Source organism: Xyrauchen texanus, chromosome 10, assembly GCF_025860055.1.
Source record: "Xyrauchen texanus isolate HMW12.3.18 chromosome 10, RBS_HiC_50CHRs, whole genome shotgun sequence".
Taxonomy (NCBI): Eukaryota; Metazoa; Chordata; class Actinopteri; order Cypriniformes; family Catostomidae; genus Xyrauchen; species Xyrauchen texanus.
This window is the reverse complement of record NC_068285.1, coordinates 31,634,490-31,653,655: the sequence shown is the minus strand read 5'-3', so window position 1 is coordinate 31,653,655 and position 19,166 is coordinate 31,634,490. Positions and strand designations below refer to the sequence as shown.

The 19,166-nt window shown below is 39.2% G+C and overlaps 1 protein-coding gene across 1 annotated transcript in view; it reads left to right on the top strand.

The window, feature by feature from the left end:
* Positions 1 to 3,807: 3,807 nt before the first annotated feature.
* Positions 3,808 to 19,166, top strand: part of galnt12 (UDP-N-acetyl-alpha-D-galactosamine:polypeptide N-acetylgalactosaminyltransferase 12) — a 32,431-nt gene continuing 17,072 nt past the window's right edge. Inside the window, exons 1-5 of the mRNA XM_052135140.1 lie at positions 3,808 to 4,667; positions 5,572 to 5,741; positions 12,562 to 12,751; positions 13,002 to 13,187; positions 17,511 to 17,628. Coding sequence (XP_051991100.1) covers positions 4,303 to 4,667; positions 5,572 to 5,741; positions 12,562 to 12,751; positions 13,002 to 13,187; positions 17,511 to 17,628 — 1,029 coding nt within the window. The 5' untranslated portion in view covers positions 3,808 to 4,302. The remainder of the gene's footprint in view (positions 4,668 to 5,571; positions 5,742 to 12,561; positions 12,752 to 13,001; positions 13,188 to 17,510; positions 17,629 to 19,166) is intronic.

The following is a 19,166-nucleotide window of genomic DNA, read 5'->3' as shown; positions in this document are numbered from 1 at the left end:
TAGGCAAAATCTTTAACATTTTATTTTCTATTTTTTTTAATAATTATAATAAAAATGTGTGTGGAAGCTTATTTCTGCCACATAAAATAAATAATCAATAAATCATGCTTTGGTAAGTCATTAGATAAAGAGTCATTATGTTGAGATACAAATTGTAAATGTAGCATCTCATTATAATGATTTATTATCTCATAATTATGACTATCTAATAATTATTTTTTTAATCTCAATTATGACTATAAAGTGCATGCATTAAGTATTCGCAGCGCTTCACTTTTTCCACATTTTGTTATGTTTCAGCCTTATTCCAAAATGGATTAAATTCATTATTTTCCTCAAAATTCTACAAACAATACCCCATAATGACAACATGAAAGAAGTTTGTTTGAAATCTTTGCAAATTTATAAAAATATATATATATTTTTTTAATCACATGTACATAAGTATTCACAGCTTTTGCCATGACACAAAATTGAGCTTAGGTGCATCCTGTTCCCACTGATCATCCTTGAGATGTTTCTACAACTTGATTGTTGTAAATTCAGTTGATTGGACATTATTTGGAAAGGCACACACCTGTTTATATAAGGTCCCACAGTTAATAGTGCATGTCAGAGCACAAACCAGGCCATGAAGTCCAAGAAATTGTCTGTAGACCTCCGAGACTGGATTGTATCAAGGCACAGATCTGGGGAAGGATCTGCTGCATTGAAGGTCCCAATGAGCACAGTGGCCTCCATCATCCAAAAATGGAAGAAGTTTGGAACCACCAGGACTCTTCCTAGAGCTGGCCCCCCGGCCAAACTGAGCGATCGGGGAGAAGGGCCATTGTCAGGGAGGTGACCAAGGACCCGATGGTCACTCTGACAGAGCTCCAGTGTTTCTCTGTGGAGAGAGGAGAACCTTCCAGAAGAACAACCATCTCTGCAGCACTCAACCAATCAGGCCTGTATGGTAGTGTGGCCAGACGGAAGCCACTCCTCAGTAAAAGACACATGACAACCCGTTTGGAGTTTGCCAAAAGGCACCTGAAGGACTCTCAGGCCATGAGAAACAAAATTCTCTGGTCTGATGACACAAAGATTGATCTCTTTGACCTGAATGGAAAGCATCATGTCTGGAGGAAACCAGGCACCGCTCATCACCTGGCCAATACCATCCCTACAGTGAAGCAGGGTGGTGGTGGCAGCATCATGCTGTGGGGATGTTTTTCAGCGGCAGGAACTGGGAGACTAGTCAGGATCGAGGGAAAGATAAATTCAGCAATGTACAGAGACATCATTGATGAAAACCTGCTCCAGAGTGCTCTGGACCTCAGATTGGGGCAAAGGTTCATCTTCCAACAGGACAACGACCCTAAGCACACAGCCAAGATAACAAAGGAGTGGCTACGGGACAACTCTGTGAATGTCCTTGAGTGGCCCAGCCAGAGCCCAGACTTGAACCCGATTGAACATCTCTGGAGAGATCTGAAAATGTCTGTGCACCGACGCTCCCCATCCAACCTGATGGAGCTTGAGAAGTCCTGCAAAGAAGAATGGGAGAAACTGCCCAAAAATAGGTGTGCCATGCTTGTAGCATCATAAACAAAAAAGACTTGAGCCTGTAATTGGTGCCAAAGGTGCTTCAATACTTCTGTACAGAAGTATTCACAGCCTATTCAACAATAGGCTGTGAATAATTCTGTACATGTGATATTTTTTGTTTTTTATTTTTAATAAATTTGCAAAGATTTCAAACAAATGTATTTTACATTGTCATTATGGGGTATTGTTTGTAGAATTTTGAGTAAAATAATGAATTTAATCCATTTTGGAATAAGGCAGTAACATAACCAAATGTGGAAAAAGTGAAGCGCTGTGAATACTTTCACGGTATTTGTGAAGCGGAGGGGGGCGGGGCCGGGTTGGAATATTGCGCGCCCGGTTCCCAGTCAGCCTGATGAGGCGCGCGAGGGATAAAGGCGGCCGGTGACGATGGTTCGAGAGAGAGAGAATTACGGGCATGTCCGTCATGTGTGTTTATGTTTGTGCTTTTGGTTTGAGTTTAATTAAATTATCATTTATATTGACAAGCTGGATCTCGCCTCCTCCTTGCCCATCCTTTAACTTTGTTACATAATTATGACTATCTAATAATTGTTTTTTTCTCAATTATGACTAATAATTGACTTTATCTCATAATTATGACTATCTAATAATTTAATTATCTCATAATTTACTTTTTATCTCATAATTATGACTATCTAATAATTGTCTTATTATCTCATAATTTTAACTTAGCATCTGATAATTACGACTTATTGTCTCATATTTATGACTTATTATCTCATAATTTTGATTTAGCATTTCATTATTCTGACTTAATATCTCATATTTTTGATTTAGCATCTCATAATTTATTTTAATATCATAATTCTGATATAGCATCTAAAATGTTTTACCTTTTATCACATAATTTTGATTTACTATCTCATAATTTTGATTTAGCATCTCATAATTTACTTTTTATCTCATAATAATGATTTAGCATCTAAACATTTTTACCTTTTATCACATAATTTTGATATACTATCACATAATTTTGATTTAGCATCTCATAATTTACTTTTTATCTTACCATAATGACTTAGCATCTCTTTATTTTGGCCTTTTATCTCATAATTTTGATATAACATCTCATAATTTACTTTTTATCTCAAAATAATTTTACTTTTTAACTCATAATAATGACTTAGCATCTAATAATTATTATTATCTCATATATATGACTTAACATCTAATAATTCAGATTTAGCATCTCTTTATTTTTACCTTTTATCACATAATTTTTATTTAGTATCTCAAATTTTGATTTAGCATCTCATAATTTACTTTTTATCTCATAATAATGACTTAGCATCTCTTTATTTTGGCCTTTTATCTCATAATGTTGATTTAACATCTCATAATTTACATTTTATCTCAAAATAATGATTTAGCATCTAAACATTTTGACCTTTTATCTCATTGTTTTGACTTAGCATTTCAAATTTCTTGATTTAGCTTCTCATAATTTACTTTTTATCTGAAAATAATGACTTAGCATCTCTTGATTTTGGCCTTTTATCTCATAATTTTTTATCTCATAATAATGGCAGCATCTCTTCATTTGGACATTTTATCTCATAATTTTGATTTAGCAGCTCATAATTTTGACGTACCACAGAACATTTATTTTTCTATGTGGTAGAACGTTTTTAGTTATGTACGTATGACTGAATCACGTGACAGAAAACGTTAACTTGTTCCATTACCTCCCGGAAGCAGCAAAGCAGAACCAAATTATGAATGAACTCCCAGGAAACATATAACATTACATATACTTCCAGAGCTACAGATACGAATTCAGGAAGTCAAAAGGAAGTGTTATGTTGCATTTAAAGTGTCACAGTAGCCGACAATAAACAAACAAAAAAAAAAGAGTCAAGCTTTAATATGAAAATGAGTAACAGACCCTTCTCCATCTGTTACTTCCTGTACACAAACGCGCGTGCAGCTCGTGGTCACAACATAAAAGATTTCGTTATTAATAACGAAGTGAGCGCACTTTCATGTACTATGCATTTACATCTTGGCATGACGATGCTTACATCTAGGTGACGCGCGCCAACTGGATTTGGATTAGCGCTGCTGTCAGTGTAACCCAAAAGAAGACTGTGTGATTTGACCTGGATTCCTGTATTTCTGCCTTCTCCAGTTCTCCTGGCCTTAACCAACGAGAGCCAATGCTAATCTGATTGGGCAAATCTCCCTAAGCATCGATCTACAGACCTGTGGGATGTGCCACTGCTTGGGTGTGTCTTAAAACCTAGTAGGCTTCCTACTAAGAAATAACGTCTGGCCATCTGGCGCGTTCAGAGGAAGCTTTGGCATCACAGGTGCGTACTTTTTGCGCATGTCATGGTGCTGATTAGTAACTCCGGAGAATGCGCAACAGTTACGCGTTTATGATGTTCCAATATTCTGTCTTTGTAGTTTACTCGGGGTTTGAGACACAGCCAAATATTTAAACGTTTGGTTTCAGCCACAGACCAAAGTACAAACAAGCCAACTTTCGCTTCGCTCGAATCGCATACATTTGATACCATCAGTAATTGGTTTCCCCACGATTGCAATCGGTTTTAAAAGGAAATCTGGCACTTGGCAAAAATGGGATCGTCTTACGTAGGCGGCTGCGAACTTCTCTTGAACTTCTCACGAGATTGAACTTTGGATGACAGACAGTTTAAAGGGAAACAAGACGACCAGAAAGGACAAAACATGGCAATATGTGGCAGACGTAGTCGGTCCAAGTTAATTCTGTGCGTTCTCGGAGCGTTTGTTGCGGGATATTTAATATTTCCTAAGGACACTCAGACTCAGAATGATGTCGGGCTGGCGAGTCGAAGAGAAGTACCAGTCGTGGAGCGCAGTAATATGGACAATGAGTTTTTAAAGAGACCTGTTTATGAGAAGCCTCCTCTGGATATTGATGCATTGGGAGAGATGGGCAGAGCTGTCAAACTGGACTTGACAGATGAGGAGAAGCGAGAGCAGGAAGAGAGCATCAAAAAACATCAGATAAACACTTACGTCAGCGATAAAATATCACTACACCGCAGACTGCCTGAAAGATGGAACCCAATGTAAGTATCTATCTATCTGTCTGTCTGTCTGTCTGTCTATCTGTCTGTCTATCTGCCTGTCTGTCTGTCTGTTTCTGTCTGTCTGTCTGTCTGTCTCTTTCTGCCTGCCTTTGTCTGTCTGTCTCTTTCTGCCTGCCTTTGTCTGTCTGTCTCTTTCTTTCTGCCTTCATCTATCTGTCTGTCTGTCTGTCTGTCTGTCTGTCTGTCTCTTTCTGCCTTTGTCTGTCTGTCTGTCTCTTTCTTTCTGCCTTTGTCTATCTGTCTATCTGTCTGTCTCTTTCTGTCTATCTGTCTGTCTCTGTCTGTCTATCTGTCTGTCTCTGTCTGTCTGTATCTTTCTTTCTGCCTTCATCTATCTATCTATCTATCTATCTGTCTGTCTGTCTGTCTGTCTGTCTGTCTGTCTATTTCTGCCTTTGTCTATCTGTCTATCTGTCTGTCTCTTTCTTTCTGTCTATCTGTCTGTCTTTCTGTCTGTCTGTCTGTATCTTTCTGTCTGTCTATCTGTCTGTCTGTATCTTTCTGTGTGTCTGTGTGTCTGTCTGTCTGTATCTTTCTGTCTGTACGTATCATATCTAAAGGGTTTGTCCAATGCTATGCACTTTGTATTATTTTAATATTCTGCATTCTTATTGTTACATCTTACATTATTTGATGGTTTTGTTTTTAATCTAAGACATGGAAAAAGCATCAACGTTTTTTTATGACACATTAAGTGTATAATATAGTGACAGAAAATAGACTGTCAGCATCCTGCATAGACACAATGCACCTCTCTTTAGTATATTGCCTTTTGGAAACATTCAGTGTCTTATTAAACAGTAAACATAGCTGACAACTGCATCATATTATTTAGTGTTGTAATATTATAGGAGGACATTAACTACAAGATATTTCTATCCAGATGTAAAACCCTAAAATATGACTACCTGAGCTTGCCCACAACCTCAGTAGTGATAGCCTTCTACAATGAAGCGTGGTCTACACTCCTGAGGACAGTGCACAGTGTCCTGGAGACCTCGCCTGACCTGCTGCTCACAGAAGTGATCCTGGTGGATGACTACAGTGACAGAGGTATCAGTCTCAATCAAAATGTCTCATGCTACCATCAGCAGGGGAAAAGAGTCTGTGCGATCAAGATAAGATCTCATGTGATACTACAAAATTATCTCAACTGAGGTTAACGATGGTTTCAGATATTTTAGGCTTAAAATAAACTGTTTGTTAACTTTCAGAAGGGCATAGAAACATCATAAATATGAGATGGTGAGGAATCTCAGCTTGTGGCTCAAATTGTGGGTTTGACCCAGTGTCAGAAATACGATTTTATTAAAAGGCAATATTTGCCCCCTGGAATTGATTTTCAGGGCATTTGTTCCTTATATAACAATGTGTCATTCATTACTGTTAAATATTGAATCAATTAACTAACCTTTAAAAGCATGGGTCTTTAGTGACCCAGGACCTTATTCCACCTCCTTTACCTTGTCAATGTTTTGGAGTAATGCCTCCACTGCTTTAGTACTCCTCAACCTTTCTCTTATGAATCATCTAACAATAAAAAAAAATTAAAAAAGGCACTGAAAAAACAAACAAACAAACAAACAATTTAGTTTTCTAATTGTTTAATGACCAAAAGTGAATAGGGTCTTTACTGAACCCGATATATGTAATAGTGTCGCAGTATATATTTCCGTGATTATTTCATACACACATGATGTGTGTTTCTTTGTTTATTACAAGACAAATGAGTGCCATTTTCATACAAATTACATGTTATTTGTTACTCAAGGTGGTGCTGTTGTTTCAGTGAGTGACTTGAATAATGTTTGACTAGGGATGGGACAATGTGGTTCTCTCATGATTCTGTTATATATACGATATGAGGTTTACGTAATAACCCTTAAAATATGAAATAAATATTTGAGCAAAATACACAATTCAAATCCCATCAAAATTAAGTTCTTTAATACTTAATATAAATACTCAAAGTTTCTCATATACTTTTCTTTATTATAAAAGATCACAATCAAATATGCTTTCAAAAATAGTGGGGGACATTCAGGCTGATCAGTTGCAGAACAAGCAATAGAACATCTCTGGTTACACATGTAATCTCGGTTCCCTGAGATGAAGGTAAAACAAGACATTGTGGTAAACGCTTTAGGGGAAGTTCCTTCTCCGACCACCTAGTTGAAGCCCTTGTATAATAATGGCACTCTTATGAATGGCAATGGTGTTTGAGCCCCACCCCTTGGGATGTCATGTTGTGAATTTTTGACTGTATGATTATTGTCTGATTAAAATAAATTTCACGATTTTTAAGATTATCTGCAAATTTACCTATTATGCAACTATAAAACCCTCCACAAACATATCACAACTTAAGTTTTATTGCAGCATTCATTAGGACATGCAGTTAACATATATATATTCCTACTTTAAACTGAAAACAAGATGAAAACAAGTAGATAAAGTACTTATATTTAAGTAGGTGCAATTTTCTCTATCTGTCCTCTGACACAAAAACGTACTGTAACTTTTCAACAAAAAAGTATGTATACCTTTTCAATGAATAAAAATACAATTATATATAAATTAAAAATAAATAACCAAAAAAAATGAACAACTATAAGTTAAAACCATATGTTTAAAATAAAACAGTGTCAGGCTAGGAGAACCTTCTTTCTTTATTGAGTAATCTAAGGATCAGCCGGATAATCACAGCACTTTTACACTCACTGAAATCTTATACAAGTAGGAAAAACTATTTGGAGACATCGCATACACAATTTAAAGCAGAATTTTAAACTTAAAATAAACAACTCTTCGGATTAATTGTTTCAATTCAGTGTTTGAATTTACCAAAAGGTAAGTAGTACACTTCATATAATATTTAATGTGTTTGTAAAATGATTGCCTTCATCTGGGCTTGAATCTCTGGATGGTGATCCCTCAGGTGCTGGAACATATTAGATGTTTGCACCACTTTTGCTGACACTTTTCGTCTGCATTATTTTATTTTATTTTTTTTTGCATACTGGATACCCGTCTTCAACAACTCCTGTGTTATTTTTGAGATTTTTTAGACAAAATGCTCCTAAAGACCTGATTTAATTAGCTTCTTCAGCAGATACAACTCCGGGAGATTGGGTTGTTTCCGCCATGTTTTCATTTTGAGTTCCACGCGCACTGAAAGTTCACATTCAGCACGCGCCCCGCCTAACCTAGACAATCACCTCCTGAACTCCGTTACCATAGTAACATCCTCACAGACAAGTCAGGCAGAGGGCAGGACACACGCAGCGCAAGTAGTTAGACCCACACTGAAAGACATATTTTCAGTAAAAAAATTTTAATATACAACATGGTTGTGTTTTCTGCTTTTTAACTGTATAGCTTCCAAATTGTTACGGTTAAATAACCGTGACCATTTTAATCGTGGTTAATTGTGAAATTGGGTAATCGTAACATCCCTACTCACCCCTTTAGGTGCGCAGTTGGCCTATACAAGCGGGTGCGCAAACACCATTTCTTCAGAATTTTCTGACTGAAGGACAAGAACGCATCGCTCGAACCTAGAAACTCTAAAGTAGAAGTGCGGCCAGGTTTCACTATGTCTCGTTCCCTTTATCTCAGGGAACCGAGGTTATATGTGTAACCAGAGACGTTCCCTATCGATTCAGTTCACTTGACATTGCAGTAAATGCTTTTGGGGAGTCCATCATGCATCCCACGAGCCTCCCAGGGCTCCGCCTCCCGAGCCTCCAACGGCTCCACCTTCCACGGCTCTGTCTCCTGAGCCTTCCACGGCTCCGCATTCCAAGGCCCCGTCTCCTGAGCCATCCACGGTCCCGTCTCCTGAGCCATCCACGGCCCTGTCTCCTGAGCCTTCCAGGGCCCCGTCTCCAGAGCCTTCTACGGCTCCACCTCCTGAGACTTCCATGTCTCCGCCAACCACGGCTCTGCCCCCGGAGTCCTCCATGGCTCCGCCTTCCACGGCTCCAGCCCTGGAACTCTCCATGGCTCCGCAACCTGAGTCTTCCACGGCTCCGCTCCCGAAATCATCCATGGCTCCGCCTTCCACGGCTCCGCCCTCAGAGTTCTCCATGGCTGTGGTCCTGTGGCAGCCTCCCAGGCCTCCTGACCCAATCCCCGTCCAGTGGCCGCCTCCCAGGGCCCCTGACCCAGTCCTTGTTTTGTCGCCGCCACCCAGGCCCCCTGACCTAGTCCCTGTCCTGTGGCCACCTCCTAGGCCTCCTGAACCAGTCTCCGTCCTGTGGCCGCTTCCCAGGCCTCCTGACCCAGTCCCCGTCCTGTGGCCGCCTCCCAGGCCTAGTGACCCAGTCCCCATCCCGTGGCCGCCTCCTAGGCCTCCTGACCCAGTCCCTGTCCTACGGCAATCGCCCAGGCCTCCAGACCTGGTCCCCGCCTTGAGGTCATCCCCTTGGTCTTAAAGTGGCTTTGAATAAAATGCACGAGTCATATGAACTACTTCAATGGGGTTTTTATTGTTCTTTTATGCCATTTTTGGAGCTTAACAGCAACGAACATGACTAACACACAGTATTGGATTTGGACGTGGCTCATCGTACCGATACCCGAACCGTCTAAAAGCTTCAGTATTGGAGCCGATACCGATCCAGGTATCCAGATGCATTCCGAGTTGAAACTCTTAAAGTGACAGTACCAGATCCGTTTTAATCTCAAGCATTTTTCATCAAAACAAGGCGATTTTTCAGGTATTCCAGTACTTAAATTGGACCGTAGGGCTGCAACTATTGATTATATTGATAATCGATTAATCTAACGATTATTAGAATGATTATTCGACTATTTGAAAATTACTGCAAGGATTAATCATTAGCTCTTAACCGACTATTCAGCTTGTGCCCGACCTAAAAGTATTGTATTGAACGTGCTTACTAACAAAATCATATTTAAAAAAAATACCTCTAAATGACAATCACTGAATTAAAAGGAAAAAATATACTTTTTAATAAGTTTAATTCAGTAAAATATTCAATACAAAAAATCCTATTGTTATCAAATGCTTTTGTCTTGTTTTCCATTTAAAATGGTCTAAAAATACTTAAAACAAGATACATTTACTTGAGAAGCAACATATTAGATATTTAGACTTGCTTTAAGAGAATGTATTTTAATATATAAGTGTATTTTGTATATAAGTGTATTTTTTTCACTTGGTTATACTTCTGCGAGTGCAGTAAAGACAAAGTATACGTATATTCAAGATCTATTCTCTAAAAGTCTGAATATCTAGGGCTGCCCCCGACCAAAGATTTTCCTAGTCGACTTGTAGGCGTTTAAGCCATTAGTCAACAATTTAAGCCATTAGTCAACTAGTCGCATGTTTATGATATTAATTTAATTATTTAAATGTTTATATATATATATATATATATATATCTCGTGAAGGAGGGAACAAAACTAATTTATTTACACACATGATGTATTTTCACGGACAATGAAATACTCGATCGGCAGAGAATTTACAGATGAAGTAGGTTCTTTGCCAGAGAGATGTTGCCCTTCATAACTGTTGTAAAGACATCTTTCATGAAGTTGAACAACACACATTTTAGGGCTGGGCGATAAAACGATATCGATATGTATCACGATAAAGAAAATCCACGATAAGCTTTTGAGGAATTTTCGATACACAATCAGTTCGGCTTTCTCAGGCTGCGTTTCCTCTGGGGCGGAAGAAATCCTCTCAAAGGCGCTCACAGCGCTAGGAGAGAGCTTGCTCCACACCGCTGCCAATCCTACGATCCACCTTGCGAGCATTACGCTCTGCTTTCATAGGAATATATTAAAAATGTGCTAAGCTTCGCTCACAATGCGCCAGTGGTAACGTAGTGTCAGACTGGATGAACTTGCTAATGCTAGCTGCCTTGCTAACGATTAGGCTACGGCGGATTGATTCCATCCACACCGCAAGACTTCATGACAACGGTTTTGTCCTCTCATCGTCTCTAGTGAAGATGTGGACAACAGCTCTGATCTTTCTGCCCTGTAATCTTGTATTGTTCTCTAGCAACAAACAAGCATCAATTATGCCCTGTCCTGCTACGCACGCGTTGCCTCTTTTCCCTGCATGTGTGTAGACATGAAGCACCTTTTAGACCATAACGTCTAAATTTTTCCTTCTAAATGTATCTTAATTAATCACCATGTTACGAGCCTTTAATAATAAAAAATGTAATAAACAAATCGATTTCTGTACTAATTTTGTGAAAATTAATTAGGTGTCTGGAATGGATTAGGAAAGACTAAAATTACTAGTTATTAGACTAGTCTCTCACTTTAATGAAAATATACAAACGTTTTCTACATTTTCTCTCGGGACACCCCTGAACCCACATTCAGCATCACTCCACTGTCACAAGGGCTTCTATGCCCCATACTTGGGTATCTGAATCTAAAGAAATATAAAAAATATTAAATTTTTATGTAAAAATATTCCAACACAGGACTGATGTCACTATGCCTCAGAACAAACAGATGATCTTTTAACATTCATTTTCAATTGATAAACTATAAAATATTTTAATATTTTGGTAAAAGATCCCGCAGACCCCACTGTTTTGGCTGTCTCTGGACCCCCTGTGCAGTTTTGTAGAGACTATTTTGACTGTTTAGAATAATTTTTTTCTTCTTTTGTTTTTAAAATAAATAAAAAATTAAGTTCAAAGTTTGAAATCAATGTGTCTTGCTTTATTGTGTAGGCTTATCCTTAACCCTGCTTATCGAAAATTACCCCATAGCACCTAGTGTCCAACCAGCGGTTTGGTCATCAATATAATCAATATTATATTCAACATTCTCAGATAACAATCTTGTCTTCTGCAGTATAGCTGCTAAAGTAAATGTGCATTGTTTTAAAGGAGTTTTAGATATGTATATTGGAAAACAAGCCAAAACAAAATCAAAAACATATATTTAATGGGGCGAAGACTAGCCTCTCTCACTTTTTTATTCACTTTAATGCATCTTTAACTCACAAAAAGCTGATTGGCTGCTTCCATATTATTTGAACTTTAATAAAGCTATAATGCATTAAAACTGCATTTAAAATGTAATACATAAAATGGATACTTCTGTACATGTGATTTTTTTTTTTTTCGTTTCGTTTTTCTTTTTAATACATTTGCAAAGATTTCAAACAAACTTCTTTCATGTTGTCATTATGGGGTATTGTTTGTAGAATTTTGTGGAAAATAAGGAATTTAATCCATTTTGGAATAAGGCAGTAACATAACCAAATGTGGAAAAAGTGAAGTGCTGTGAATACTTTCCGGATGCACTGTATGTAAAGTTGTGAGTCTATAAAACTCAATAAGTGCCAGAGAAAATACATGTGAAGCTTATGTGTTAAGTGTAGCTCAATATGCATTTGACTGCCAGTTACAGCTAATAAAATTTCATCATGGAAGTAATGAATCCTGTTCTATCATTTATTGCATCATCTCTTTGATATTTAAAAAATAAATCATCAAAATATATCAGATTTTTTTTACACTCATTTATATTATTTTCTGATTGTCTTTAAAATGTTTTTAAAATTTGACACTATCTGGGCATTTTCTAGATCCATTGAGATATATGTGCCAGGTCGCTAATGAACACAATAATTTTTGGCAAAATACCCATGCATTTAGGGTTAAACTCATAATTTGATAGGCCTAGAATCATGTAAGATAACTGTACTGCTCACTACTACATATTTTAAATATCTGGGGCATTTTTGTTATTTTTAGTGACAGTTTTGCCCTGGGTCCCACGTAAATAGCAATTGACAGTATTTCTATCCAGTATTTTCTATGTCCTGTCACTTTAATTGTAATCTCCTCATGAATCTGCCCTACAGATCATTTAAAAGAGCCTCTTGAGCGCTACATTGCCAATCTCAAAAAGGTGCGTCTGATCCGAGCGAGGAAGCGAGAGGGATTGGTTAGAGCGCGGCTCCTGGGGGCATCCATCTCCACAGGAGAAGTGCTGACCTTCCTGGACTGCCACTGTGAGAGCCATGAGGGCTGGTTAGAGCCATTACTCCAAAGGTGAGACTCTTGAGAGTCTTTACAAACCCCGACCATGCATTACTTTCTCTCATGCCTAAATTTGCACTTTATGTATGGTGGTCGCAAAGTACATTTGGCTTATTTGACTTCTGTTTTAGGCTATTTCCTATTTGCATAACAACATTTGCTTGCTTTTTAAGATTAAGCTTAAATTAGATGTCACTTCAGTTAGTTTTAGTATAATTAGTCTAATACTTGTTTCCTTTTTTTTGGGCTCTGTATCCTTTAGAATAAAGGATGAGCCCTCTGCTGTGGTGTGTCCAGTTATTGACGTTATTGACTGGAACACCTTTCAATACCTGGGCAACCCTGGAGAACCGCAGATTGGAGGATTTGATTGGCGATTGGTGTTCACGTGGCATTCTGTCCCAGAACATGAACAGAAACGCAGAAGTGCTGCCACTGATGTTATTAGGTTTGTGGTTGACACAATTACAATGCTGTTTATCAGTAGCTTAAGGGCAAATTTGTATATATAAATAATGTTTAATTTTGCAAAAGCATTACAGTAATAATAAAAAGCTTTGATTCCAAATAGTCTGTTCAGTATATTTCTAAGGCAAGCAAACAAACCCTTAACCCAGGGTTTCTTACCCCTAATCATAAATATTTAACCTAGGCACATAACTCGTACCATACTGTTTGTACTACAGGCGTGAATGATATCTCAAATCATGCTGCTTTTTTAAGTAGTGGTGTGTTATTACATTTCTAAGCGATCTGACTTATGATTTCAACTGACCAATGAAACACTGTGCAAAAAAAACCCATACACTTCCATTGAAGGAGGGACCCATGCCATATCTAGGGACCACTCATTTTCACACCTGGCTCATTTGGAGCATTTCTTTCAGAACCTGGTGGTTTTCTCCCTTGGTTCGATTTGTTTAGGCATATATGATCATGGCAGTCTCACTCAGATCCGTGCCAAAACAACCAGCCAGAGTTTTTCGTTCCAGTTCAGTTCTGCTCAGTCAAAACCAAGCAGCAGCATATCTGTATTAATGCATCATATCTACCAATAATTCAGTGAAAACTTGGAAACAACTAAGAAATATACATTTTACCTCTAATTGTGAAGAAGCCTCAGCAGAGGTTGTACTTTCTTCACCAGCTCAGGAAGTTCAACCTGCCAAAGGAGCCACAGTTCTAGTCAGCCATCACTGAGTCTGTCCTGTGTACATCTATAACTGTCTGGTTTGGTTCAGCCACCAAATCAGACAGAAGGAAACTACAACGGACAGTCAGGACTGCTGATGGGATTATTGGTACCCCCTGCCCACCTCCAAGACCTGTACATCTCCAGAGTGAGAAACGTGCAGGTAGAATCACCCTGAACCCCACCCCACCCTGTCCTGCCCATTCTCTCTTTGAACTGTTGCCCTCTAGCCAGCGCTACAGAGCAATAAGCGCCAGGACGTCAAGGCACAAGAACAGTTTTTACCCTCAGGCCATTTTCCTCATGAACAATTAAACTGCTTCAGGACTCCCCCATAGTGAAATAAAGTAAATGCATATCTCTAGTACATATGTAAATTCACATATTTAATTAAATAAATGTACATACCCCTACCTTGCACATATATTACCACTTGCATATGTACATACGCCATTCTGTTTTATGTCCTATTATTTGTATGTATATTTATACTCTTACCTTGTTTTATATTCTGTGTCTCACTGCAATGTTCTGTGTGCACTTGTTTCTCCTATCACCAAAAAAACATTCCTTGTGTATGTGAGAATTTTTGGCAATATAGCTCATTCTGATTCTTATTAAAAAATGTTTTCCTTGTATCCGGATTAGCCGTGAATGAACAGAATTTGTAGTAATTATACATAGTTGCTAAAATGGTCTCCATTCAGAGAATGCGACATCCACAATGTGAAATTAAGAAATGTGTGATGCAGCAGTTTCCTTCAGGATCGAAGCACACGTTTGATTTTTTCGGGTAACACGAAATGGTGTAGTTCCAAAAGTTTACTGTGATAAACCCTTTGGTTTTATGAAAAATCTGAACAACATTAACTGGTTATAACCTGTGACCAGCATTTAAAAATAACGTATTTACTATTGAAAATCACTTTGTTCCCGTATTCGGTTACTTTCTGCAAAAAAATTAATTGTTCATTTTCGTTTTTGTTCCTTGAACTGTTTTAGTCCCTGGTTATGTCTGTATAATTGTAACCAGTATATTGATGTATTCCAGAAGCGCACAAACATTCTGACCATTGAGAGGACAGTTTGCTCTTAAGTTACTTTTATTAACACAGTTTAGGTTCGTTGCCGTGTGAAAGTGAAGCAAGCCAAGAAGAATGTAAAGCAACAATGTAGCAATTTTAACGTCTAGGTTACTAATGTAACCTCCGTTCCCTGATGGAGGGAACAAGATGTTTTGTTGAGAGATGCGCAAGGAGACCCCTAGTGTCGCTCCTTGCGCATCTCTGAACTTGAGAAAAGGCCAATGAGAGACTGGCAGACAGTATTTGCATGTCCCGCCCCGGACATACGGGCATAAAGGGAGGGAAATGCGTCTGTACATTCAGGATTTTGCCCTGAGGAGCCGAGAATGAGGTTCGGCCATAACAGTGGTTCAGTTCAGCGTTGTGGCAAGGAGGACACAAAGTCTCGTTCCCTCTATCAGGGAACGGCGGTTACAATAGTAACCTGGACTTTCCCCGTCTGTCGCTCACTTTGACGTTGTGTCGAGGAAGCGACACTAGGAGTCCATATTTAATCACGCAATGCGCTGAACCGTGTAAGTGCGCTGCTGACGCATGTGCGGGCAGGCAGATGTGTGCCAAAGTGACAGGCCGTGTCAGACTGAATGTACCCTTCCCCAACGCCCCATAAAATCATCATAACCCTCTGGTTCTTTACACCCTGAAGAAGGGGAACAAGGCGCTGTGCCAAGCATGGGAGCAAGCTGCGCCAGCTGCACCTTTTCTCTCTCTATGTTTCTTGCATGGAGTCAAAGCAGCTGGGGCCATCTTAACGCTATCACACACATCGGGGAAGGCGTACTTTTCCAACTCCTCCTTCTTTCAGGGGGAAAACCCTGCGGAGACCACCACCTGCCCAGGCTGGGGGGAGGTAAAGAGTGGCGGAATACATCACATGGGATTTCAGGCCACATGTGGAAATGGCGCGGTGGTAGATCCTACCTGCTGAGAGGGAGGAAAAACGGCGACCGGGGGGCAGCGGGGACTGTGCAAGGGAGACGCGGGTCCGCTCGCAAGGAGACCGTACTGCGGAAAATACACACAGGGGGATTAATCCACATGGGGGCCCGTCCTGTGGAGCATCTACTCGTAGTGGGTCTGGTCGGGGAATTCCTCTGCTGAATTCGTGGACCAGAGGGCTATGGAGGAGCCATTCAGAGAGCCGAGTTAGTGGGATCTCCTGGGATAAGAGAGTGCATGTGATCGCCTCAGTGGAGGGGATAAAGCTTTATTTGAAGGGTTTTTTACTCATGCCAACATTTTTAGTCTTATATATGTTTGTCTTGTATATGAATACATGTTTTTATTAAGAAATAGTTCACCCCAAAATGAAAATTATCTTATCATTTACTCATGCCATACCAGATGTGTCTGACTTTCTTTTGCAGAACTCAAGTGAAGATTTTTATAATAATATTTCGGCTCTTTACATCTATAAAATGCAATTGAATGGGTACCAACATTTTTAGGCTCCAAAATTTGCAACATAAATGCAAATATAATCCCAAATGCAACATAAAAGTACTCCAGAAACAGATCAATATTTACTTGGTCCTTTTTACTCTAAATTCTGTCTGCTCAGTCAATCTCCACTTTCACTTTCACTTTCCATTCTCCTTCTTGTGTTTTTGGTGATTCACATTCTTCATATACAGTATCGCACAAAAGTGAGTACACCCCTCACATTTTTGTAAATATTTGATTAGATATTTTCATGTGACAACACTGAAGAACTATTCTGAGTGGAACCTGTCCTGTTAAACCGCTGTATGGTCTTGGCCACCGTGCTGCAGCTCAGTGTCAGGGTCTTGGCAATCTTCTTATAGCCTAGGCCATCTTTATGTAGAGCAATAATTCTTTTTTTCAGATCCTCAGAGAGTTCTTTGCCATGAGGTGCCATGTTGAACTTCCAGTGACCAGTTTGAGGGAGTGTGAGCGATGACACCAAATTTAACACACCTGCTCCCCATTCACACCTGAGACCTTGTAACACTTACGAGTCACATGACACCGGGGATGGAAAATGGCTAATTGGGCCCAATTTGGACATTTTCACTGAGGGATGTACTCACTTTTGTTGTCAGCGGTTTAGACATTAATGGCTGTTGTTGAGATATTTTGAGGGGACAGCATATTTACACTGTTATACAAGCTGTACACTCACTACATTGTAGCAAAGTGTCATTTCTTCAGTGTTGTCACATGAAAAGATATAATCAGATATTTACAAAAATGTGAAAGTGTACATTGCACCCTACTGGGCAGGGAGAATAATGTCTAGCAAAATTGTCTTAAATATTGATCTGTTTCTCACCCACACTTATCAAATTACTTCATGGACCTAAAGAGCCAAGATATTCTTTTAAAAATCTTCATTTGTGTTCTGCAGAAGAAAGTAAGTCATCTGGGATGCCATGAGGATGAGTAAATGATATGAGAATGTTTGGGTGAACTATCCTTTTAAGTCTTTCCAAGCCGTATATCATACAAACAAATCTGTCTTGTTTTGAAACAGGTCTCCTACAATGGCTGGTGGTTTATTTGCAGTCAATAAGAAGTACTTCCATTACCTGGGCACATATGACACAGGAATGGAGGTTTGGGGTGGAGAGAACCTGGAGTTTTCATTCAGAGTAAGTGTGTTTTGAGAAATTGTTCTTCACTTTCTGTGGCATTTTCCTGTTGGGAGAAAGCCCATGGGCATGTTTTTGACATATGGTCAGTATCTCTGTTTGAAAAATGTGTGATGAGTCATGCAATGTTAGGGGGTCAGTCAGAGCCTTTATTAAGTGTCTGCGAGCCGGCATGGTGACTAAACCGACCTTCACTCTATGTTTATGCTGCATTTACTTACTCATAATTCCTCTTATTACTCAGTTCACATCCCTTCAAGAATGCCAACATGGTTACATAGAGACCAATGGTTCATTGTGTTCTCAGTGCCTTGTAAGTCTTTTAAACCGTTTTCAACGAAGGAACCGCTTGAAAAGTAGACTGCTGCGTTTGCAATTCACAGTAATCTTATGCAATGCAAAGCAGATTACCCCCCAATAATTGCTCCAAGGTTTTTATGATTTTGTTCATAATACAACTAAAACAATACAACAAATATGTTTTGTCAATATCTTTCAATACATATTGCCATATAAACATTACACAAGTAATTTGTTACAATGATTCAAATGTGAGTTTGTGAGTCTTTTTGACAGATTAATTTATAGAGCCAGCTCTGAAGAGTCTTCTGTTCTTGAATCAGACTACACTGATCTTGCTGATTGTTTTTGCAAGCAGCCAGCAAAGGCAACGCAATAGAAAGATGTTTTGTCAATGTATTGTCTTCTGTCTTTGTATATAGTCTTTTATGTCACGTTCAATTCAGACTGCAAACTCGCAACTCCGGTTAAACATAATTTCCTTTGGCAAAGTGCTGTAGATCCAGTAGCATTATTTGTTCCCTATCAAAAAGCTATACTTTGATGCTGCGCTGATTTAGCTTTGGGAAAGTCTTTAGGAGTGACCGGCTGTGAATATGTGTGCAACACATCAATGAAATTGACTAGAATTTATAGCCTCTGCTGGTGACATCATCGGATGCACCTGTAGCAGGGCTCTAAATAGATGCGCCACAGGTGCATCGTTATATCTTTTGTCTTCAGATCATTGTGTATGTTGTGCTTCTTGACTGTCAGAACTTTCTACTTTCCTCTGTTAGGAGTTAGAATTGTTAGGCAGTGCGCAGAAACCTTTCTCTTTCTCTTTCTTTAAAAAAAAAAGAAGAAAAAGTATGACTGATAAACAAAGCAAGCGGTGTGTGTTCCCATGTTTACGCACTATGGCTGAAACAGACACACACCAGTTTTGTTTTGAGTGTTTGGGGAAGAGCATGCTGCTCTTGTGTTGGGGCGGGGTGGGTGTGAGCATTGCGATCTGTTTACAGTCAAAATGCTTCGCACTCGTCTCGCTTACTTCCAAGAGCCAGTGCCCACTCTTTCATCGTGGGGCTCTCGCATAGATCTTGCTGAGGAGCGAGAGACGGGTCTGTCCCTATCGCTCGCTCTCTCCCCAGATCCAGCTGATCCTTCTCGTAAGCCTGAAGCATGCTACGGCACTGCTTCGGTTCACGAGGGGGACGCTGAACCTCTGAACATTCCATGCACAATAATAAAGCGGC